The sequence below is a fragment of the Suncus etruscus genome, chromosome 15 (assembly GCF_024139225.1).
Source record: "Suncus etruscus isolate mSunEtr1 chromosome 15, mSunEtr1.pri.cur, whole genome shotgun sequence".
NCBI lineage: Eukaryota > Metazoa > Chordata > Mammalia > Eulipotyphla > Soricidae > Suncus > Suncus etruscus.
Genome location: NC_064862.1, coordinates 58,261,640 through 58,286,399, shown reverse-complemented (window position 1 = coordinate 58,286,399; position 24,760 = coordinate 58,261,640). Strand labels below are relative to the sequence as shown.

The following is a 24,760-nucleotide window of genomic DNA, read 5'->3' as shown; positions in this document are numbered from 1 at the left end:
TCTGCATTAGCTGGAAATAAACTAGCTCTTATAAAAAGCAAAAAGGGGCCTTTAGCATTCTTCATTTACAAAATCCAAATTTATCTGTAGAAATGGATGTAAATAGGTTTCCTTTTTCAATAGGGGTAAAAGAAAAATAGTGGCTCTGATATAGCTAAAGATTATGAGACTGACCATTTACACCACGGACACAGGCAGCCACTTCCCCCTATTAACGCAGAGCTATAATTCCTTCATAGGTAGGAATCTGTTTCTCCTTCAAAGAGGTCACTATCCACCCTCCCAAATCTCCTTATAGGATGCATGTATTACAGTGTCCGAAATGATTCTACAGCATCCAACACTTCCCATGACATACAAGGACTGTAAATCAGGGCATGCTCAGAATCAGGACGTGTTCTTCCAATCTGGCTCAATCTGAATTGGTCCCGTAACTAGGAACTCAGAGTTGAACTATCCCTCCTGTTTGGGGAGCGGGGGCATGCATGGTAAGTGAATAGGGCTGAAAATGTCATTTTCAGCTGCTTCCCTGAGCCTCCAGTCCCCAGAGAATTTTTCCTGTGTGTCCTGTGAACACAGGAGACATTTTAAATCATCATCAAGTTTTCTCAGTTTTCTTTTCTTTTTATTTTTTTGGTTTTTCGGGCCACACCCATTTGATGCTCAGGGGTTATTCTTGGCTAAGTGCGTAGAAATAGCCCCTGGCTTGGGGGGACCATATGGGATGCTGGGGGATCAAACCACGGTCCTTCCTTGGCTAGCGCTTGAAAGGCAGACACCTTGTGTGCCTCTATGAGGAATACTGGACCAAGGAGGCAGTATTCGGTTCTGGGAACTTCCCAACCACCCCCATGGGACTCAGCTTCAGGCCCTGCGCTCTCTCCTCAGTTCCCAGGTCAGGTATTTGACCAAGGGGAGGACTCACCAAAGAACTTGCTTGGGCATGAATGATAGAACCCATTTCTTGTGTGCTTAGTATCGGAATCAGTTAAGCCAGTGGGTGTTGTTTAGTTTTTGGAAAGCTAAATGATTCACTTGTGTGCCTGAAAAAGAAAAATGCCTAGTACATCCTTTTCTTGTTGATAAGTTAAAACACGCTTTCTTTGCCTTTTCCTTTCATCAGTGTTGCCAGGCTCAGCCATGTTTCTTTCATGAGATCCTCTTGGGAAACCTTTGAGTGGAAAATAATCTTACATTGATCCTTGTCTCTAACTGAAGATCCACCAAGTATCACACTTTCCTTCAATGAATATTAGTAAAGTATTTTTGTTTGCTGATCCATTGTGAGCACTGTTAATGCTCATTGACGACAAGTTGTAAGAAACCCAAATCCATGTCCCTGCAGCCCTCCTGCTCTCACCTCCCACTTAGTTTAGTAAGGTAAACAGTTTTGCCTGTGATATCAGTGTTCCCAACTTTTCTTCCAAGGTCATACATTTCTCAGTCACAAAGCCTCTGGTAATGATGAAATTGGGCAAGGCTGGATGATTTGACATCAGATCACTGTACATTTTCAGATAAGAAAACTGAGGCCATGGGGCCGGCGAGGTGGCGCTAGAGGTAAGGTGTCTGCCTTGCAAGTGCTAGCCAAGGAAGGACTGCGGTTTGATCCCCCAGGTCCCATATGGTCCCCCCAAGCCAGGGGCAATTTCTGAGCGCTTAGCCAGGAGTAATCCCTAAGCATCAAACGGGTATGGCCCAAAAAAAAAACAAAAAAAAAGAAGAAGAATGTCTGGGTGCTGAAGCAATAGCACAGTGAGCAGGGCATTTGCATTGCAAGCAGCCGATCCAGATTTGATCCCTGGCATCCCAGACGGTATCCAGAGACTGCCAGGAGTGATTTCTGAGTGCAGAGCCCAAGTGCTCCCCGGTGTGGCCCAAAAACCAAAAAAAAAAAAGAATAAAAATGTCTGAAATGGGGGCAATGAGGAGGAAGTTTTGGAAAAGAAATTCTTTACATCCCCTTTAAAGGAGTAGAGCAAAATATTGCACATTGAATCAACAGTTAGGTAGGCTTTGCTCCAAAGGCCACCACCCTCCATTGCCTCCTGTGATCCTATTTAAACAAAGCAAAACTTTCAGAGTGCGATATCCCAATATACTGACATTTCAGGTCTGCAGAGTAACACCGACATGGTCATACTGCCAATATCCTGCCACCTCTGTCCCTAGGCCTCATTTCATCGGCCACTATCCTTCTCAGAACTCAGCTCTGTGGGGCCAGAGCGGTGGCGCTAAAGGACGTCTGCCTTGCACACATTAACCTAGGACAAACTGAAGTTCGATCCCCTGGCGTCCCACATGGTCCCCACAAGCCAGGAGCGACTTCTGGGCGCATAGCCAGGAATAACCCCTGATCGTCACTAGGTGTGCCTTCCCCACAAAAAAAAAGAAAAAGAAAAAGAGGGCCGGAGAGATAGCATGGAGGTAAGGCGTTTGCCTTTCATGCAGAAGGTCATTGGTTTGAATCCGGGATCCCATATGGTCCCCCGAGCCTGCGAGGAGTGATTTTTGAGCCTAGAGCCAGAAGTAACCCCTGAGCGCTGCCAGGTGTGACCTAAAAAAACAAACCAAAAAAAAAAAAAAAAAAAGATGGGCGCCGAGAGATAGCACAGCAGCATCTGCCTTGCAAGCAGCCAATCCAGGACCAAAGGTGGTTGGTTCGAATCCCGGTGTCCCATATGGTCCCCGTGCCTGCCAGGAGCTATTTCTGAGCAGACAGCCAGGAGTAACCCCTGAGCACCACTGGGTGTGGCCCAAAAACCAAATTTAAAAAAAAAAAAAAAAAAAAAAAAAAAAATATATATATATATCCCTGGGGCCGGAGAGATAGTATGGAGGTAAGGCATTTGCCTTGCATGCAGAAGGACGGTGGTTGGAATCCCGACATCCCATATGGTCCCCGTACCTGCCAGGAGAGATTTCTGAGCATAGAGCCAGGAGTAATCCTTGAGCGCTGCCAGGTGTGACCCAAAAACCAAAACAAAAAAAAAAAAAAATATATATCCCTTCGATTCTTTTTCCCCTAATAAAACCCAGACTTTTCCCAGAGCTAGACTACAAGGTCTGTGATGAGCACAGGCGAACTGAGACATTCTCTGACTAATGTTTCTGTCTTCTTAGAACAGGTGCCAAGCAACAGAATTGCTGGCTCATGTGGTATTTCTATTTTTAATTTTTGGAGGCATTTCCATACTGTTTCCAGAGGCTAAACTAATCAAACAACATGATTTGACAACTTCACTATTCTGAACACTCCCTAAGATCAATAAATTTCAGCAATAAAATTCTACTTGACTGAAGAAACCGTAAGACTTGAATTAAGAATAATAAAGAGGGGCTGGTGAGATAGCCTGGAGGTAAGGTGTCTGCCTTCCATGCAGAAAGAAGATAGTTTGAATCCCGGTATCCCATATGGTCCCCCGTGCCTGCCAGGGGCGATTTCTGAGCCGTAGAGCCAGGAGTAACCCAAGCGCTGCAGGGTGTACCCCCCCAAAAAAAAAGAAGAAGAAGAAGAAAGAATAATCATGACTTCCAGTTAAAAAGGCACAAATGTAAAATAAATAAATAAAAGGCACAAATGTACCTATTCTCATGCTTTTAACTAATCTAGAAGAGAACATTAATAAATATATAAGATGCAATATATAAAATAAGTCATAAACCATGCTCCCCTATAAGATTTTTTTGGGGGGAGAATGAATATCCAGTTTTCTCTTCCTGTTTCAACCACCAAGCTCAGGCACACCCTTCTCAATCACAAACTGTGGGGTTATTCTCTAAAATGTGATCAGTTTATAAAACCATCTGAGGGGCCAGGGCAGTAACACAATGGGCAGGACATTTTCCTTGACCACAGCAGAGCCACATTTGATGCTCAAAATCCCATAGGGAGAGAGGGGCAGAACAGCAATAGCACATTAGTAAAATGTTTCCAGGTTCAATTCCTGGCATCCCACATGATCCCCCCCAATGCTGCCAGGAGCCATTTCTGAGCACTGAACACTGCCAGGGGTGGCCCCCCAAAAGAAAAACAAACAAACAAAAGAAATAGAATCCCATATGGTCCCCTAAACCTACCAAGACTGATTCTAGAGTGCATTGCTGGGTGTATAATGAAATGAACATCTAATTATCTTTGTAAAAGAAAACTGGTCAAGAATTTTTCCCCTTAAGGGCCAGGGCGATAGTAAAGCAGGTAGGTCAATAATTTGCCTTGCATGTAGCCAACCTAGATTTGATCCCCAGCATCCCATATGATTCCCAAGCACCACCAAGAGTAATTCCTGAAAGCAGAGCAAGGAATAATCCTTGAACATCACTGGCATGACCCGAAAAAGAAGAACCTTTCCCCTTTCAGGGGTAAGCAGGAAGAGGGAAAATATGTACAGCAACCAGTTCCTGCGACTAAGCAGCATTGCCAAAGAGCAAATCAAGGGCCCCCTGCCCACAACTCTAAGCTTCAGCCTTTGAGCCACCTTCCCAATCCCAACACTTCATCTGTGCTACTTAACAGAGTCCCACATTGTAAATGAGTTCTAACAGAGTGTGGACAGCAGCATATGAGCAGACACTCTGGAGCCAGGAATAGCAGTAGTCTTGGAAAGCAACAGTTCTGAGAAGCCCAATTCTACAGGCAAAACAGAGGTACTTGGGCTTCTTTTCCCCATAAGCCCACGTTCTCGCTGGCATCCCTCCCTCTCTCCCTCCCTTTTAATTTAAAAAAAAAAAAAAAAAAAGACAAGACAAGACAAGGCCAAGAGAAAAAAAAAATAGTTCCTAGGGGCTGGAGCAGTGGCGCAGCAGTAGGACGTTGATCTTGCATGCTGCTGACCCTAGACGGACCTCGGTTTGATCCCCAGCACCCCATATGGTCCCCCAAGCCAGGAGCAATTTCTGAGCGCATAGCCAGGAGTAACCCCCTGAGCATCACCAGGTGTGGCCCGAAAACCAAAACAAAACAAACAAAAAACACAGTGGGGGCCGGAGAGATAGCATGGAGGTAGGCATTTGCCTTTCATGCAGAAGGTCAGTGGTTCAAATCCTAGCATCCCATATGGTCCCCTGAGCCTGCCAGGAGCGATTTCTGAGTGTAGAGCCAGGAGTAACCCCTGAGTGCTGTAGGGTGTGACACAAAAAACCAACCCCCCCCTCCCAAAAAACAAACAGTGGTTCCTGAACTGATATGATCATCTGCTGCCTTTTTTTTTTTTTTTTTGGTTTTTGGTTTTTGGGCCACACCTGGCGATGCTCAGGGGTTACTCCTGGCTGTCTGCTCAGAAATAGCTCCTGGCAGGCACGAGGGACCATATGAAACACCGGGATTCGAACCAACCACCTTTGGTCCTGGATCGGCTGCTTGCAAGGCAAACGCCGCTGTGCTATCTCTCCGGCCCCCATCTGCTGCTTTTCAGACTAAAAGCAAAACTTGACATACCCCATCAAGCATCTTTTTAGGCAAATAGGAAGTGTCCTCCCATGGGGCTGGAGAGATAGCATGGAGGTAAGGCATTTGCCTTTCATGCAGAAGGACGGTGGTTCGAATCCCGGCATCTCATATGGTCCCCTGTGCCTTCCAGTGGCAATTTCTGAGCATAGAGCCAGGAGTAACCCCTGAGCACTGCCGGGTGTGACCCAAAAACAAAAACAAAACGAACAAAAAAAAGAAGTGTCCTCCCCCTGCACCCAAGGCCATTCTCAGCCCCCAGGGGACAATATGGACCACCAGGGAAACCCCTTAAACTACCAGGTCTTTTCTGCTTTTGTTTTGTCTGATCTACTTTGGAAGATATTCCCAGGGATGTTCAGAGTATGCCCAAAATGATTCCAGCCTCAGTAATGCAGGGGACCAATGAGGTGTCCGGTGGCATCCTTTATGCTATAATGCTCGTTTCAAAGTGCCAAGAATAACAGTAAAGAACTATAGAGACCAGAAATGGCTAGATGTGACTTTGTAATTCATCATAATTGCAGAGGGTCCTGGAACAAAAAAGGATTGGTGAAATCTCAGTCTGAAGATCTAGTTGTACAAATGTGCAAGAGTTTTGCAGACAAATGAGCCACAAATATGTGAAGTGCTAATAATACAGAAACTAAGTTTTGCACTCTTTGCAACTTTTTTGCCAATCATATTTTTCCGAAGAGATTTTAGTTAAGGAAAACAGCTAAGAGCAAAGCCAGAGAGGCTTTGCACAGGCTCTGCAGACTAGGATGCCAGCACCACCACCACCCCAGGCACTGCCAGGAACAACCCTACCACTAAATTGAGGGGCCAGAGTGATAGCACAGGGGTAGGGTGTTTGCCTTGCACGCTAACAACCTAGGATGGACCGGGGTTGGATTCCTGACATCACATGTGGTCCCCTAAGCCTGCTAGGAGTAATTCTGATTGCAGAGCCAGGAGTAATCTGAGTGCTGCTGAATGTGGCCTCAAAAAAACAAAAACAAACAAAAAACCCAAAACAATAACACACAAAAAAACAGAATTGAAATTAAATTAAAAAATTTTAAACAGCAACAATGGGTCAAACCCATCCCCTACAACCTCCACTCATCGCTAACCACTGTGAATTCAAAACCATATACAGCACATTGATATTATACACAAATATGATTACAATTTCATGAATCAAAAATAACTGCAATTATGAAGTGAACTGCTATCAAAAGGATGAAATGAGTAAAATTGCTGCCAAAACAACAAGCTGCAAGTGGAAATGACTTTCATATATTTAGTCTAATGTTCTCAGAATTGCAGAAAATCTAAAAATGAAAGATCTGAATTATGTCACAGGGTATGTGGTTATAAAAAAAAAAAAAGGAGGCAATTTACATTTGGAAAAAATATGAACCAAAAGATCCTCAAAGATCATGCTGGAGGGGCCGGGCGGTGGCGCTAAAGGTAAGGTGCCTGCCTTGCCTGCGCTAACCTTGGACGGACCGCGGTTCGATCCCCCGGTGTCCCATATGGTCCCCCAAGCCAGGAGCAACTTCTGAGCACATAGCCAGGAGTAACCCCTGAGCGTTACCGGGTGTGGCCCAAAAACCAAAAAAAAAAAAAAAAAAAGATCATGCTGGAGAAATACATATACATGAACTAAATAAATAGGCTAGATAATAATCAAGAGTGTCTCCAGGGGGTACCAGAGAGACAGTACAGTGGGTAGGGCGCTTGCCTTGCACGTAGCTGACCCAAGTTCAATCCTGGGATCCCATATGGTATATCAAACAACCTGGGGAGTGATTCTAAAAATCATCAGGTATGGTGGCCCAAAAACTATGGGGGGAAAAAACCATTTAAGCATATCATCTTTTTTTTTGGGGGGGGGGGGTTTGGGCCACACCCGTTTGACGCTCAGGGGTTACTCCTGGCTATGCGCTCAGAAATCGCCCGTGGCTTGGGGGGACCATATGGGACACTGGGGGATCGAACCACTGTCCATCCTACGCTAGCTTGCAAGGCAGACACCTTACTTCTAGCACCACCTTCCCCTCATTAACATCTTAAACTGGAGAAGAGGAAGATCAAGTTCAATGGGAGCAGGACTATCTTTTAGAAGATGAACTCTACAAAGATGAGAAACTCTGAAAGGCTTCCTTGGCTGAGCGATTAGATCAAGAAAAATAAACAGGAAAGAGATAAGAGTGCTGTGAAATAAGTGTACTCAGGAGTGTCAGACAAGGTCCAATTAGGGAGCCAACCAGGATTCTATTTTTGAAGCAAAAAAACCAACCAGGGGGCAACTTCAGATTTCTAGAGGACTGGTGCCAGGCAAGAAGACTCTCCAAAGACAAGAGTTTGAGGCTCTTGCTTCTAGACTCAGGACGCAATGCTCTCAAGAGATCCCAACCCCAATGTACGCTTTCACTGCATCCATTAGACCCTACACATTGGTCTTCATCATCTGCTCCTCCTGCCAGGGGGGCTGCAGTCTTCTGCCCACCATGGTTCTGCTTCTGCTGACACTAGATCTGACCATCCCGAGAAAATCCCCAAAGCACAGCTTCTGACCTGGGATCTATGTAAGAAGCCTCTGGCTCCTTTATCTTCAGGCCTGTTTTCTTTCACTCCAACACCCCTAAATCTGTTCATCCTCAGAACATTCACTCTTCTACAGCTGCTGCTTTGCCTAAGTATTTCCTTCTATCAGAACCATCTATCAGCCAACACTTTGCATGAAAAGTGATTGAAAGCTTTTAAAAGAAAAACACTTTTGGGGCTGGAGAGATAGCATGGAGGTAAGGCATTTGCCTTTCATGCAAGAGGTCATCGGTTCGAATCCCAGCGTCCCATATGGTCCCCCGTGCCTGCCAGGAGCAATTTCTGAGCATGGAGCCAGGAGTAACCCCTGAGCACTGCCGGGTGTGACCCAAAAACCACAAAAAAAAAAAAAAAAAAAAAAGAAAAACACTTTTAACACTCACTTAGGAGTCAGTTCAGGAGCTGAGGGGAATTCTGCACACACTAAGCCCAAGTCTGATCCCCAACGACACACACATGGCCAGGTGTGGCCCTGGGGATTGATGCCCAACGATTACTAAAAGAATAGCCCTCGGGGCCGGGCGGTGGCGCTGGAGGTAAGGTGCCTGCCTTGCCTGCGCTAGCCTAGGACAGACCGCGGTTCGATCCCCCGGCGTCCCATATGGTCCCCCAAGAAGCCAGGAGCAACTTCTGAGCGCATAGCCAGGAGTAACCCCTGAGCGTCACAGGGTGTGGCCCAAAAACCAAAAAAAAAAAATAGCCCTAACCAAGACTTGCTAGGAATCCTGCCCAAAATTAAAATTTAAAAATGTAAAATTAAAAAACTATATAGAGGGGCCGGAGAGATAGCATGGAGGTAAGGCATTTGCCTTGCATACAGAAGGATGGTGGTTCATATCCTGGCATCCCATATGGTCCCCCGAGCCTGCCAGGAGTGATTTCTGAGCTTAGAGCAGGAGTAACCACTGAGTGCTACCAGGTGTGACCCAAAACTCAAAAAAAAAACAAACAAACAAAAAAAAAAACCTATATAGATAGTACAGCACTTGTGCTGCACACACAGTTCCTAATCCAAACCTCTGGTACTCTATGATCCTGACCCTGCCAGGAGTAATCCCTGAGAACAAAGCCAGCAGCAAGCCTTGAGCAGGGTTAGGTGTGGCCCAAAAGCCTAAAACTAAAACCACCCCAAACTCCTCAGTGAGAATCAAGTTCTAATAACATGCTTCTTTCTACTGCACACCATGGGAGGAGGGAGTAAAGAAAGAAAAGCATCTGCTGTAGAGGCAGACTGGGGGAAGGGGAGGAGAGAAATTGGGAACACTGGTGATGGGAAGTGAACACTAACTGGTGATGGGATGGGTGTTGGGACACTGCGAATCAAACTCAACCATCAACATTTTGTAACTGTATATCTCACAGTGGCTTTATTTTTCACAAAAAGGAAAGGAAAAGACTGAAAGAAATAAAAGTACTTGGGGCCCAGAGGGATAGCACAGTGGGTAGGGCATTTGCCGTATAAGGCATTTGCCTTATCAGACCCAGGTTTGATACCTGCATCTCATTAAGTCCCCCAAGCCTGCCAGGGATAAATTCAGAGTTTAGAGCCAGAAGTAACCCCTAAGGGCTGCCATGTGTGCCCCCCCAAAAGTCCAGGGACCAGAGTGGTGGTGCAAGTGGCAGGGGGCATTTGCACGCAGCTAACCTAGGACAGATGATGGTTCTTTAGATCCCCTGGCATCCCATATGGCCTCCCATATGGGGGGAGGGGAAGGGAAGGAGGGAAAGAGGGAGGGATGGAGAGAGGGGGGGAGGGAGGGGGGACAGAGAGAGAGAGAGAGAGAGCGCAAGTGCTCTGACAGCAGGGCTGATGGGGGGGCCGCCAGGAGTGGTATCACTTAAATATTTTAATTGACTATTAATTTACACAAATATATGTTTACATTGTTAAGTGAAAAAGTTCTTTTTTTTCTTCAGATCACAGCTAACCACAAGATCCTGCATATAGTATAAAGAAACAATCCATGGGCCAGAGAGATAGCATGGAGGTAAGGCGTTTGCCTTGTATGCAGAAGGACTGTGGTTCGATTCCTGGCATCCCATATGGTCCCCCGAGCCTGCCAGGAGCGATTTCTGAGCGTAGAGCCAGGAGTAACCCCTGAGTGTGCCAGGTGTGACCCAAACCCCCCCCAAAAGAAACAATGTATGCAGTGCTATATTTGTTTTAAATGTCAGATGGTTTTGCGGTTCCTAGTTTTTTTTTCCCCCCTTTGGAAAAGAGTCCAAGTGCTCTTTATGCTTTAAAGGTTGCATAAATCATGACCCCCAACACCATTTTATTCTACACTGGCCACAGCATCACACACACACCAGAACCTCCTATGCCAGCCACTTAACCAGTCACATACAAGAAAGACAAGGTGCTCAACCACTGAGTGACATTCCCTGGTCCCTTTATTTCATCTTTCTGGTCTCAGTTGGGATTGAAATACTTGTGCCATTCCTGGCAGTGCTTAGGGATCACTTCTGGTAATACTGGGGACAAAACCAGGGTCAGCCAGGTGCAAGGCAAATGCCTTAACCTCTGCAGTCTCTCTGTGGCCTACAAGGTCTTTCTTAGCACCATTTCAGGCATGTAATTATCACTCTTCTAAGCTCTATCTAGCAATATTATGGTTTGCTGTGTTTTGATACATCCTTCTACCATCTTTTCTCCAATAAGCTGTAACCTTTGATGAACTGTTCTTGGTCACTCTCACATAAGCAGACTTCCAGTAAAAGGTTTCTTAACTAATGCTGACCTCAAATGAAAAGAAAAGAAAAGAAAAGAAAAGAAAAGAAAAATAAAGGCAATGCTGACTGCACATACCAACTACCAGTAAATACCTGCTACAGATAAAAATGAAAAACCAGGGGCCAGAGAGGTAATACAGCAGGTACCTGGGCACTTGCCTTTCACACAATCAGGGTTCAATTCCAAACACTCTATATGGTCCCTAAACCTGCCAGAAAAGATGCCTAAATGCAGGGCCAGAAATATGCCCTGAGGAGGGAGGGAGGGAGGGAAGAGAAGGAGAGAATCCTACAGCAGATCTAGAGGCTTTACATTTTAAAGTTCTACACAGGCAAACCCTGAGGACCAAGAAGTCTGCGCCCACCCTCCTGGCTTCTTTCATACTCTTCACACACAGCCATTCTAGAGATGAAAAAAATGTGTATCAACAAGGTCAGAGAGAGAGCACAGTGGTAGGGCATTTGCTTTTGCACATGGCCAACCCATGATGGGTGGTGGTTTGATTCCTGGAATCCCATATGGTCCCCCGAACCTGCCAGGAGCGAGATCTGAGTGAAGAACCAAAAGTACCCCTGAGCTGGGTATGACCAAAGGGAAAAAAAAACTGTATCAATCTTGCTTTAAATAAAAAAGAGAAAGAGAGAATAAAAGTAGCTTTAAACAACGTACCTTTGAGTTTTTGTTCAGTGGCCTAAAATAAAAACAAACAAACAAAAAACAATGTAAATATGAAACTGGAAGAAATGGGCTGTTATGATACAATGCTCACATTACTATTATTATTGTAACATAAGACATACACGCTACTTTGATAAGGTAAGGAATCTGTCATCTAGATGAAGTGCACAGGAAAAGGTATGCAGATCAAGCATGCTTTTCCCACAGATGCGCCCCACTGTCCCTAAGAGAATGGGGTGCTTCCTTTAAACACATTCAGGCACCACTATATGACTGTATAATTAAAAAGGAACCGAATGTTGTTCTGCCTTAACCTCATCATTTTATATAACTGCCACTTAACATTAAAGGAACAGAATAATGCACTTTGCAAACATTTACATGGCATCCAAAAGTCTTGTTTCAAATGACACAATTTAATTAAGTTCCCAGAAGCAAAAAGCTGCATATTAACCATGTTTGCCAAATTACTCATCTTAACTCCTGGAGGGTAGACTATTTCAACGAGACCTACTGAACTGTATTTGGGATTTGAGTGGGGAGAAAATTGCAAGCAATCTGTCACTTCTAATGCATCTAACATTTCCTTAGAATCTGAGTATTGAAGCAATACCCCAACTTCATGGACCTCAAAAGGCCACCCACAAAAATCAGGTTTGTTTTGTTTTCATTTATTTTCAGCCACAAAGTGCTCAGGTCTTACATCTGGTGGGGCTTGGGGTACCTTAAGGGAAACTGGGGGAGGGGCCTCCCTGGTTGACAGTGTGCAAGGCATTTGGCCTTTTGCAATTTTAAAGAGAGCCGCCAAATTAAAAGACACAAGGATAGGAGGGAGGGAGGGAAGAGAAGACTGGATAATTTGTAACTGAATAACCAGGAACTGTTTCTAAATAAAGATAAGGCTTTTCTGAATTGCCACAGGCCATGTGAAGTCACTGCTTCCTCACATTAAATTGTTACCAAAAATATCACTGTTGAATAGTATTATTGTGGAACCATATGGTAAAGAAGCAGTGGCAAGTCTCTAAAGCCACACCAAACATTCATCTTTCCCTGAGCATCAGTTTGGGTAATGAAGTCCTTTATCCAGAGCACTATGGAAATAATGGAGGCGCATCTTTATTTTACATGGATTAAAAAAATAACAAAACAACAAATGTTTAATTGATGGCAAGAAATGGCAAAAGTCCAGCAAATTAGCTTGAACATTTCGTTTTTAAAATCTCAAAGCAGAAAATTAGCTCTCTGAAAGATATCAGTATATGAATACTTGTAAATATTAGAAGTGTCAAGTAAGATAATTTTCTGAAACCAAAAAAAATTAGTAATCAAAATGATTCTGCATGATGAAACTTTTTCTTTTTTAAGATTTCCTGCTCTCTCACAGCTTGGATCCAAATTTCCAAAACTGCTTTACCAAAGATCCAAGATAGATTATCTTGAGGAGGAAAGAGTCTGGGCTCCTACACACAGTCAGATAGCATGTCCCCTCAGACAAAGCTGAAGAGCTTCTGTCCTCTGCAGAGAATGGAGCCAAGGGGACATATCTTTGGGTGCCAGTGAATCTACTGATGCTCAATAATGTAATGCAACAGCATCTGAGCTCTGACCTTATTGGGAGGAACTAACACTCTACTTCTTCAAAACTAAGTTTGTGTGGGTACCAAGGGATAGTATATGGGGAGGGCGCTTCCCTTGCAAGCACTGCTAGGAGTGATTCTCGAGTGCAGGGCAAGCAGGAAGCCCTGAGCACTTCGGTTAATAAATTATGTATCAGTTTGGGGGGTCAAACCTGCCAGTGCCCATCGGTCATTCCAGGTGGTGCTAAGAATAGAAGCAGGCACTCACCCTTTGAATCAAGTCCCCAATCCTCTTAATATAATCCCTGGTTTTACAACAAAAAGGTCTGTTGGATACACAAGAAATAAATACAACTTTTAAAAGGGGGAAGTTAAAAAAAATTCACTCCAACCTATATCTCAAACTCAAATTGAGTAATATTTTAAATCTACAAAGCTTGGGGGAAGGGGGAATCCCTTCAGCTCTTAACACAGAACAAAACCACAAATAAATTCTAACTTTAAAGCATCTACAACATGGGGCCTTAAAGAGATAGCACAGTGGTAGGTCTTTCGCCTTGTACGTGGCTGATCCAGGACAGACCTGGCTTCAATTCCCAGCATCCCATATGTCTCCCCGCAAGCCTGCCAGGAGTGATTTCTGAGCACAGAGTCAGGAGTAATCCCTGAGCTCTGCTGGGTGTGTCCCCAAAACAAACAAACAAAATAAATAAATAAAACAACACGACCCAAAGATCTAATTTGTACTTTTGCTTCCCTACAGCCTTCTACCATTATATGCTTTCTAGGAACTACAATTACATACTTAAAGTAAAGGTTACACTAAATTACCCCTCTATAATTAACCTATTTCTCAACCTCCTTTTCCTTCCTCTCTACATTTCCCTTAAGATTCTTTCTAGAAATTTCTTCTAAAAACAGAACCTGGAAGTAATCCCTGGTAACAACTTACCTGTTACTACTGTTGCCTCCTTTTTAAAGATAGACACTTATTTTCCCAGGCTCTAACAAGTTATTTTCTAAATCTGAGAATTAGAAGATCAGGACTCTTAGATGTGAAATAGAGGATTAACTAGGCAAACAAAACACTAGAAATAAAACCATTCCATCACTGACGTTTATTATTTTTGCTTCTTGGTTTGGGTTTTGGGCCACAGCCAGTGATTCTCAGGAGCTACCCTTTGCTCTGTACTCAGAAATTACTCTTGCTCAAGAGACCATCTGGAGTGCAGGGGATCGAACCCAGGTTGGGCACATACAAGGCAAGAGCACTCTCTGCTTACTATGGCTCCAGCCCCTGATCTCTTAATGATGATCTGAGACTAAAGTAGAAGAGAACTTATGTAATTTTAGTGCAAAATGTCTTCAAAAAAATTAAAACATCTAAATTTGTTTTTAAACAATAGATAAAAAACATTTTAAAGCCACAATAAAAATATTGTCAATGAGCCTTGTTGATATCTAATTACATAAAAAGGCTGTGTTGTCTGAGTTTTACATTTAAAATAGAAAATATTCCCATTGTCTGAATTCAACTATATCTTGAGAAGACCAAACAAAGCAGCTATGAAACTACTAAATATGTTTTTTTCATATTCAAGGCATAGAGATTTATCAGACGCCTTACAAAGGCCCGTTATCATCTCCAGCTTTAAAGTTCAACTTTACGTCAGAAAAAATAAAGCAAATACTTAAGATGATTTACTAATTCTAAAGAATAAAGCCACTGCAGCAAGTTTCAGAAAAGCAGCAGCTGAAGGGGTCAAATTTCGATTCTATTTTAGCTCTGGCGCCCTAAGGAAGCCAGTCACCCACATAATGTTAATGCCTAGACTTCCTATATAAACAAAAGTAATGGAATAGGGCCCTCCATATACACACACTGAGGGCCCGCAGACCTAATGAAGCGGGCTTGCAAGCGGCTAACCTAAACTCAACCCCCAACAAGGCAAGGGTCCTCCAAATTCTGCCAGGAGTGATCTCAGCCCAGAACCAGGAGTAAGTATTCTTGAGCACCCTAGGTGTGGCCCAAACCTGCCTCCACAACCCCATTCTTCCACATACCCTCACCCCTGCAAAATGCAGTAGAACAGATAGTTTCTAAAAAAATCTTCGCACACTATGCCATTTTTGGTAAGAAATGTACCCAGATCACACAAACAGGCACTTCTTTTTTTTTTTTTTTTTTTGACCTGTCCTGCACTTCTGTTCAAGCACACACATAAACTGGCCTAACCATGTCAGTCATATACCTAGTTGTGCAAAGAGAGATGGAGATTCCTGGGCTTACTGTCTTCCAAATAGGTTATAAATATACCTGCTGGAAATTCTGCTATTTTTTGGGGGGTGGGGGTGTCACATCCAGCAGCGCTCAGGGGTTACTCTTTCCTGGCAGGCTCTGGGGACCATATGGGATGCTGGGATTGGAACCATCGTCCTTCTGCATACAAGGCAAACAACCTACTTTCATGCTATCTATCTGGGCCCTAATCTTTTTTTTTGTTTTAATACAATCTATCTGGTTAACAGTCTATAGAAATGCCAGCAGGCGGGGCCGAACAGACAGCACAGTGAAGAGATTGCTTGCCTTGCACACTACAGAGCCAGCCAGGTTCAATCCCTGACATCCCATATATTCTCCCGAGTACCAACAGGAGGAGTGATTCCTGAACACACACACACACACACACACACACACACACACACACACACACGAAATAAGAAATATTAGTTGATATCTATGAGATAAACAAGGGCACCCTCTCACTGAGGAGCTCACAAAAGAAAATTCTCCCCTTGTTTGTTGTTTGGGGCCTCACCCAGTGGTTCTCCCACTTTACTCTGGCAGTACTTGGGGGAAACATATAGGATGCCAAGTATTAAACATGGGTCTGTCACATGCAAGGCATGTTTACCACTGTTCCAGCCCCTATGTTACATAATCTTTATTAAAAAAAGGCAGTGATGACTTTTCTCTCATTCTGGAAAAGCTCATGTTCTTTTGTTTTGTTTTGTTTTTGGGTCATACCCAGCAGTGCTCAGAAATCGCCCCCGGCAGGCACAGGGAACCATATGGGATGCTAGGATTCGAACCACCATTCTTTCGCATGGAGGGCAGACGGCTTACCTCAGGCTATCTCTCTGACTCTCTGACCTCCCATGTTCTCTCTTGAGCATGTATTTAAATCAACCTCTTCTCTCCTCCCTTTATGTCCCTAATAAACTTGTTTTACTTTAAAAAAAATAATAAATTTTTTTGGTTTGGGGGGCCACACCCATTTGATGCTCAGGATTTACTCCTGGCTATGCGCTCAGAAATCGCCCCTGGCTTGGGGAACCATATGGGATGCCGGGGGGATCGAACGGAGGTCAGTCCTAGACTAATGCTTGCAAGGCAGATGCCTTACCTCTAGTGCCAACTCTCAGGCCCCTAAACTTGTTTTACTTTAAATAAAAATAAAGTACTTAGAGATCATTCTAGTGACCTTGTCAGTTTTGTTGCATTTTCCGGTAGGTAGTCAAATCCAAAACTCGTGATTCAGTTCTCTTGTCTGTTCTCTTTAACCATTTTCTATCCAGGATGACTGACCAAGTCAATCTGAACATTTGCAGGGAACTTTCAAACTATTGAGCTGCAAAAAGCACACTCAAGCCTCATTGTCCTAAGGCTTTCAGAAACAGGTTGGAGATGAATAAAGGGAGGGGCTGAATGCAGGACTGGTTCAATCTTCAGCATCACCTAGTAGTCCCTGAGCACTGCCAGGAGTGACCCTGAACACTGAGGATGGGAAAGCCCCAAAATACCACTGCAATGGTCAAAAAAAATAAAAAGGAACCTTCTGGGGCTAGAACAATAAATAGTGCAACAGGTAGGGTGCTTGCCTTACACCCCTCCGACCCAGGTTCGATCCACAAGTGGCTCTAATTCCTGAGTGCAGAGTAGCCAGCCCCTGATAGTTGACAGGTGTGGCCAGAAACAAACTAAATAAATAAATAAATAAACTCTCCTGGGAAACTTTTTGCTATGTAAATGTCTTCAACATAATGAATAAGTCTGATGAGGGTTCTCCCCACCTTAACTTCAAGAACATTGTTTGGGGGCCGGGAAGATGGTGCTAAAGGTAAGGTGTCTGCCTTGCAAGCACTAGCGTAGGACGACCGTTGTTCAATCACCCAGCATCCCATCGCCCAGATCGCCCAAGCCAGGAGCGATTTCTGAGCTCATAGCCAGGAGTAACCCCTGAGCGTCAAACAGGTATGGCCCAAAAATTAAAAAAAAAAAAATTGTTTTTTCAAAACAAATTCTGACTAGATTACTACAATAACTGCATAAAACAGACCTCAGCATAATCAATGCTCAGACTCAATCCAAGAAATTATTTCTCTACCCAATCACTCCCTCCTAAATTCACAACTGAATTGCTAGTTTTTCTTTTGTTCGTATTCCCCAACCTGATTAACTGCTCTCATGCTACAGGGGAGCCCATCTTACCCATAAGGGACACATTACGTCCCCAATGGAGCCTGAAATCAGAGACAGCACCAAACCCTAACACACTTTTTTCTCTTAGACATGCTAGATAGACATCATAAACTTATTATGCTTACCATGTATAAAGAGAGTAACAGTTAAGTAATGATAAAACAACAACTGAAACGATGCCCTGTAATAAGTATGCGGAATGGGGCCTGTCTCTCTTTTTTTTTTTTTTTTTTTTTTTTTTTTTGGTTTTTGGGTCACACCCGGCAGTGCTCAGGGGTTACTCCTGGCTGTCTGCTCAGAAATAGCTCCTGGCAGGCACGGGGGACCATATGGGACACCGGGATTCGAACCAACCACCTTTGGTCCTGGATCGGCTGCTTGCAAGGCAAACACCGCTGTGCTATCTCTCCGGGCCCGCCTGTCTCTCTTTATGCCTTACTGTGTTCAGTATCCCGGAGGTCCACGAGCCATGAATCCTCAGGGAAGGAGGCCACACCAAAGATCACTGAGGGGGCTCTCCCTTCACACCCTTCCAATTAGTATGGGGCTTCTAATAGACTCCTCCACAGCTTCTCAGCCTCTAGCTTCTACACCAGCCAATCCAATTCCACAACTGGCTGTGGTTAACATTCTAAAATACAAATTTTCATGTTGCTCTAATTAATAATACTCGGTTTGGAGCAATAGTACACAAGGTAGGACATTTGCCTTGAATGGGACTAAGCTGGGTTTGATCCCCAGCACCCCATAAGGTCCCCCAAGTCCACCAGGATTGATCCCTGAGCAGAGGCAGGAAAAGCCTCTGAACATTACTGGTATGGACCCAAAACAAAAATAAATTTAGGGGCCTGGAGAGATAGCACAGCGGTGTTTGCCTTGCCAGCAGCCGATCCAGGACCAAAGATGATTGGTTCGAATCCCGGTGTCCCATATGGTCCCCGTGCCTGCCAGAAGCTATTCTGAGCAGACAGCCAGGAGTAACCCCTGAGCACCGCCAGGTGTGGCCCAAAAAAACAATAAATAAATAAATAAATAAATAAATAAATAAATAAACAAACAAACAAATTTAGAAATCCTGTTTTGGGCCCGTGAGATTGCACACAGCTGATCCGGGAGGGACCTGGGTTCAATTCCAGACATCCCATATGGTCCCCCGACCCTGCCAGAAGCAATTTCTGAGCTCAGAGCCAGGAGTAACCCCTGAGCACCACTAGGTATAGTCCCAAAACAAAACAAAAAATCCTGTTTTACCATCACCAAGACCCCAAAAGAGCCAATAACCTCTCTGTCTCTCCACTGCCCTGACACTTCCAGCTCTAACGTACCTTCTTCCACTGGCTAACTCTACTCTGGGAAATGTCCCTACCTCTCCGCCCTTTGTCAGGCCACCAGGCTCTGCACTCCAACTGCCTGGCCACCTGCAGCCCTGGCCCACCGCAGCCCTAGACCCTAGTGCTCCTTGCTCAGCAGGCTTGGACAGACATATTGTTGCTTGTCTCCATCCCTCTCCTGGAACAGCCTGGCACAAAAGATCACTATTAAACGCCACACTCAGCATTTTTATTAGAAAACAAAAATGGAACAACAGTTCCACTTGGTTTTTGAGAAACCTTCTCCAATTAGTTGCATGGTCAGCCTTCAGTGTTAATCTAGAAAAGCCAGATCTTTTACTTTATAAAAGTAAACTTTTACTGTTGTAACTTGCAATGATTTCACTAGTTTCTGACAACTGACCGCTTCAAGTCCTTTGCAGATATTATATCTTAGGTTTACTTTTAAATATCCTCAAGAAAACTGCAAAAATTTTTAAAAGCAACTGAGGTATTACAAAGAAAAATGACAATTTCTTTCCTCTTATGTTTAGTATTTGGTATATGCATTATACTACCACATTTAATTCATTTCTCATTTTATAAAATATGAGGAAAGTGAGGCTACCTGAAAGCTATGCTATTCTGTACCAAAGCTGGAAGAGGCCAATTTCAAGTCCTTTCTGTTACTATAAATTCCCCCTGTTGTCACTTATAAAGTGATGTAATAGGAAACTTGGGAACGCTCATTGAAAGATAAAGACCTAAATAGAGCACTTACCTTTGGTAAACAAACTACTGGCAAGATTAAATTCATTAAATTTTACATACTTGGCAAGTTTCTACATAAACACATTTAAAGACATTAAAAACTAAAATGAATCCCCAGTTAAATTAAACAATAAAACAAATATTTTTCAATTGTTAAGTGAAGATAATTTTTCCTTTTCAATGTTTAAACTGCTTAATAGAAATAGTTTATACATATACTACCTTCTTTTGAGCAGCTTCCTTCTTTTTCTTGTCGTCTTTTTTCTTTTTCTTTTCTTCCATCAACTGTTCTTCTTCTTGCACTAAATCCCTGAACCATACAGTTGCAATTAACTTTCCCAAAATGCATTAATAAAAATGTTGCATACAGGTTTATATTCATTTATTAAATAAGGCAACTTTTTTCTCTTTCACTGACATCAAACACAATTTTCAACCTGCACCTAACTATAGAGCCAGTGCACAATATTATCTTTAATAAATCTTTAGTAGAACTTTTATCACATCAAAGATGACAACCTATAATTAGCAAAATTTATACTGGGAAACAAACAGCTGTCTTCAACTCTGGCGCATGAATCAATAACATCATGGGCACTGGAATTAACCTGCTCCGGGCCCTCAATTTAAATCAGTAGCTACAGGGAATCTGTGGAACCCACCCGCCCAGGTATCTGGATTTTCTTTGTCTTTCCTTGCTTGATGGCTTTATAAATACTTTTAATGATTCTAAGTAAGCAACTTCTATATCAGCATTAACTCACCATCTAAAACATTTCAGACTTTCTAGCAACACTTGGGAAGCCCCCCATCCAATTCTTTACATAAGTTTGTTTCCATTCTTAAAAGCACAAATGCTCAGGGTTGTCAACAGAACCTCTGATTCAGAATGAGTGCCTGGGTCTTTCTATTCTCACTGAATGATGGTGTGTTGTGTGTGTAGTGTGTGTGTGTGTTACATAAACTATCCAGAATAAACAACAGCAAAGGAAACAATCAATCACCCATGAACAAACAAAACTAACACAAAGAGAACAGGCACTGCACGGACTTCAGGGAACTCTGCCCTCCTCCCATGCTGGGCACCCAGGCCCCAGCTAGGAGCATAGAAATAGGCCTGGGGGGTGGAGGGGTGAGTGAGTTACTTGGGGACAAGACAGGGACACCTTCACTTTTTATATCCTCGGCATACTTGAGAACACACACACACACACACACACACACACATTTGAATCCTGCCTCAAACCCAAGGACATAGGTTGAGTCTCTTCTGGGAAGCACCGGAGTCTGACCCCCAGACCAAGACTTTTCTAACTGGAAGTAAGAGCCACTCCCAGGCGAGGCATTATTCCTCAAATGAAACCTGCCCCTCACTCCTTCAGGACAGCAGACCACCTTCCTCCCTGTTCAAGTGAAGGACTCAGAGCTTTGAAAACCCCACCACAAGGTTGCATTGCCTGCACTATCAGTTGCAGAGATCAACAAGATCTCGGAAAAGTGAGTCCCAGGCACTGGGGAGGAAACCCAGCTTGCAATCACAGGCACACCACAAGAGCCAAGAACTGACAAAGCAGGAGCTGCTCTTTGAGGCTGGGTGCATGGGGCAGTTGGAACACCGGAAGATAAAATGAGAAGTCAAGCACACTCCGAGGAAACTGCCCTGCAGAAATCACATACAGCACAGCCGGAGCTGGCTGAAGGATGAGGAGTGAGGCAGGCAGTGACATATGAGGTGACTGACAGTCTACAGCCTGTAATAATGTACACAAGAGTGGTAACCCTAAGAATACAGTTCACTAAAATCATTCACTGCCTCTTCGTGTTTTCCTCAGCAGAGCTGTCATATATTGAGAAGAGCGAAGCAGTTTCCTGCCAAGAGTAACCTTGACTCACCCTCACATTGTGTACAGGACAGAATGGGAGAAAGCAGCCTCTCGTTACCACCAGGAAAAGTCAGAGGTCAACACCAGCACTCAGAGGCTAATGCTAGAGCAATAGTTCAGTGGTGAGGGTGTTTGCCTTGCATACAGCCAACCTGGATTCAATCAATCTCCAGCATCCCAGATGGTTGTGTCCCTAACCCCAGCTATCAGTAGTAATTCCTGAGTGCCGAGGTAAGCCCTGAGCACCACTGAGTGGGGCCCAAAACTAACAGATTAAGCTTGAAGAGTTTCCACCAGTCCTATAATCAGAGTCATAAAATACAACACAAAGAATACATGGAACCGGGAAGTGAACTCCCAGCACTGAGCATACACGGAACCTATGGGGCTTGGGCCTGATTCCCAGCATCACAAGGACCCAAAGCTGCTGCTTCAAACAACCCACAAGCAGAATCCAGGAAGAACAGAATAGAAGATGAGTCAACAGGGTAAAGGTTTTATAAAAGAAAGTCAACCAAGTGCAAGAAGATGATTAAGAATTCAGGGTCAGGGCCGGAGAGATAGCACAGAGGTAGGACATTTGGCCTTGCATGCAGAAGGACGTTGGTTCAAATTCTGGCATTCCATATGGTTCCCCAAGCCTGCCAAAAGCGATTTCTGAGTGTAAAGCCAGGAGGAACCCCTGAGCACTGCCAGGTGTGACCCAAAAACAACAACCAAGAATTCAGGTTCAGGGGTCCGGAGAGATAGCACAGCAGTAGCACAGCAGTACCACAGCAGTAGTGTGTTTGCCTTGCTCGCAGACAAACTCTGGTTAGATTCCTGGCATCCTATATGGTCCCCCAAGCCTGCCAGGAGCAATTTCTGAGCGCAGAGCAAGGAGTAACCCTTGAGCACCACTAGGTTGTGACCCAAAAACCAAAAAATAAAAAAATAAAGAATTCAGGGTCAGGGGAGATAGCATGGAGGTAAGGCATTTGCCTTTCATGCAGAAGTTCATCGGTTCGAATCCAGACATCCCATATGGTCCCCCGAGCCTGTCAGGAGCGATTTCTGAGCGTAGAGCCAGGAGTAAATCCTGAGCGTCACCAGGTGTAACCCAAAAAACAAAACAAAAAAAGTGACCCCAGAGTACAGAGCCAGGAATATGCCATAAGCATCTGAGTGTGGCTCAAAAACCAAAATTTAGGGCCCGGAGAGATAGCACAGCGGCATTTGCCTTGCAAGCAGCCGATCCAGGACCAAAGGTGGTTGGTTCAAATCCCGGTGTCCCATAAGGTCCCCCGTGCCTGCCAGGAGCTATTTCTGAGCAGACAGCCAGGAGTAACCCCTGAGCATCGCAGGGTGTGGCCCAAAAACCAAAAAAAAAAAGCAAAATTTAGAAAAGAAAAAAATTAGGTAATCTAACACATGATAGCAAGTGTCCTAGAGACTAATAGATGAAGGAGAAAATTCCACCACAATTCCCAGCACTCCTATCCCTCAGCAACAACACAACCAAAATCAAGGCACTTGCTATTAGCACAATAAAGGCTATGGCCCAACTGAGAAGCAGAGCCCAGGATTAAAATCTAGACCTGGGGTCAGAGTGACAATATAGTGGGTAGGGAGTTTGCCTTGGACAGGGGTGATCTGGGTTTGATTCCCATATGATTCCCAGTTCCTGCCAGGAGTGTTTTCTAAGCTCAGAGTCAGGAATAACACCTGAGTGCTGCCGGGTGTGACCCAAACACCAAAACAATTTTTGATTTTTTTTTTAAATCTAGGCCTGGGGGGCCAAGAGAGATAGCACAGCGATAGGGTAGGGTTCAATTCCTGGCATCCCATATGGTTTCTTCCCTTCCCTCCCCCCACCCCCGCCAAGCCTGGCAGGAGCAATTTCTGAGCACAGAGCCAGGAATAAACTCTGTACGATGCCAAGTGCAGCCCAACCCCTCAAAAAAAATTAGCATTGAAATATTTTGACCTTGGGGCCAGAGAGATAGCATGGAGGTAAGGCATTTGCCTTGCATGCAGAAGGTCATTGGTTCGAATCCCGGCATTCCATATGGTTCCTGTGCCTGCTAGGGGCGATTTCTGAGCATAGAGCCAGGAGTAACCCCTGAGCGCTGTCAGGTGTGTGTGTGGGGGAGAGGGGAGAGAGAGAGAGAGAGAGAGAGAGAGAGAGAGAGAGAGAGAGAGAGAGAGAGAGAGAGAGAGAGAGAGAGAGAGGGAGGGAGGGAGGGAGGGAGGGAGGAGGGAGGGAGGGAGAGAGAGAGAGAGAGGGAGAGAGAGAGAGGGAGAGAGAGAGAGAGAGAGAGAGAGAAAGAAAGAAAGAAAGAAAGAAAGAAAGAAAGAAAGAAAGAAAGAAAGAAAGAAAGAAAGAAAGAAAGAAAGAAAGAAAGAAAGAAAGAAAGAAAGAAAGAAAGAAAGAAAGAGAAAAAGAAAAATATCAAATTCAGGCTGGATTGATACAACAGTGGGGAAGGCACTTGTCTTGTATGCAGCCACCCCAGGTTTGATTCCTGGCATCACATATGGTCCCCTGGGCATCTCTAGGAATGATTTCTGAGTGCAGAGCCAAGAGTAATCCCTGAACATTGTTGGGAATAGTCTAAAAATAAAGCAATACAAAAAACAGAAAACAGGCTGGAATGATAGCACAGCAAAGAGGGTGTTTGCCTTGCTCATGGCCCACCCAGGTTCCATCCCCAGCATTCTATATGGTTTCCCAAGCCTGCCAAGAGTGATTTCTGAGCACAGAGCCAGGAGTAACTCCTGAGCATCTTCGGGTCATTCATATATATACACACATACACATACGTACATATATACATACATATATATCCAATAACTAGTGCTTTACACAAACTACATCAATTATAACCCAGTTCAAAAACAAGGGCAGTGCACTAAAGAAAGTGAAACTGAGTTTGTCAGAATGGCTTAACAACAAAAGGGAGGGAGTAGAAAATGAAACTGAAAATATAAAAACTATCATTGCGGTGAAAGCGTAGAATGAAGACCAGAGCAATAGCACAGCAGGTAGGGCACCTGCCTTGTACAAGACTGCCCTGGGTTTGATCCCTCCCTGGTAACCCACAGGGTCCCCTGAGACTGCCAAGAGTGATTCCCTTTTTTTTTTTTTTTTTTTTTTTTTGGTTTTTGGGTCACACCCAGTGGAGCTCAGGAGGCACTCCTGGCAGGTTAGAGGGACCATCTGGTATGCCAGGATTTGAACTACCACCGTCTGTCCTGGATTGGCTGCGTGCAAGGCAAACACTACTGCTGTGCTATCTTT

The 24,760-nt window shown here is 44.2% G+C and overlaps 1 protein-coding gene across 1 annotated transcript in view; it reads right to left on the bottom strand.

The window, feature by feature from the left end:
• Nucleotides 1-24,760, bottom strand: part of TNRC6A (trinucleotide repeat containing adaptor 6A) — a 189,193-nt gene that overhangs the window by 45,793 nt on the left and 118,640 nt on the right. The window contains exons 3-4 of the mRNA XM_049789071.1: nucleotides 19,820-19,907; nucleotides 11,445-11,466 (exon numbers count right to left, since the gene is read on the bottom strand). Of these exons, the coding sequence (XP_049645028.1) occupies nucleotides 11,445-11,466; nucleotides 19,820-19,907 (110 nt within the window). The remainder of the gene's footprint in view (nucleotides 1-11,444; nucleotides 11,467-19,819; nucleotides 19,908-24,760) is intronic.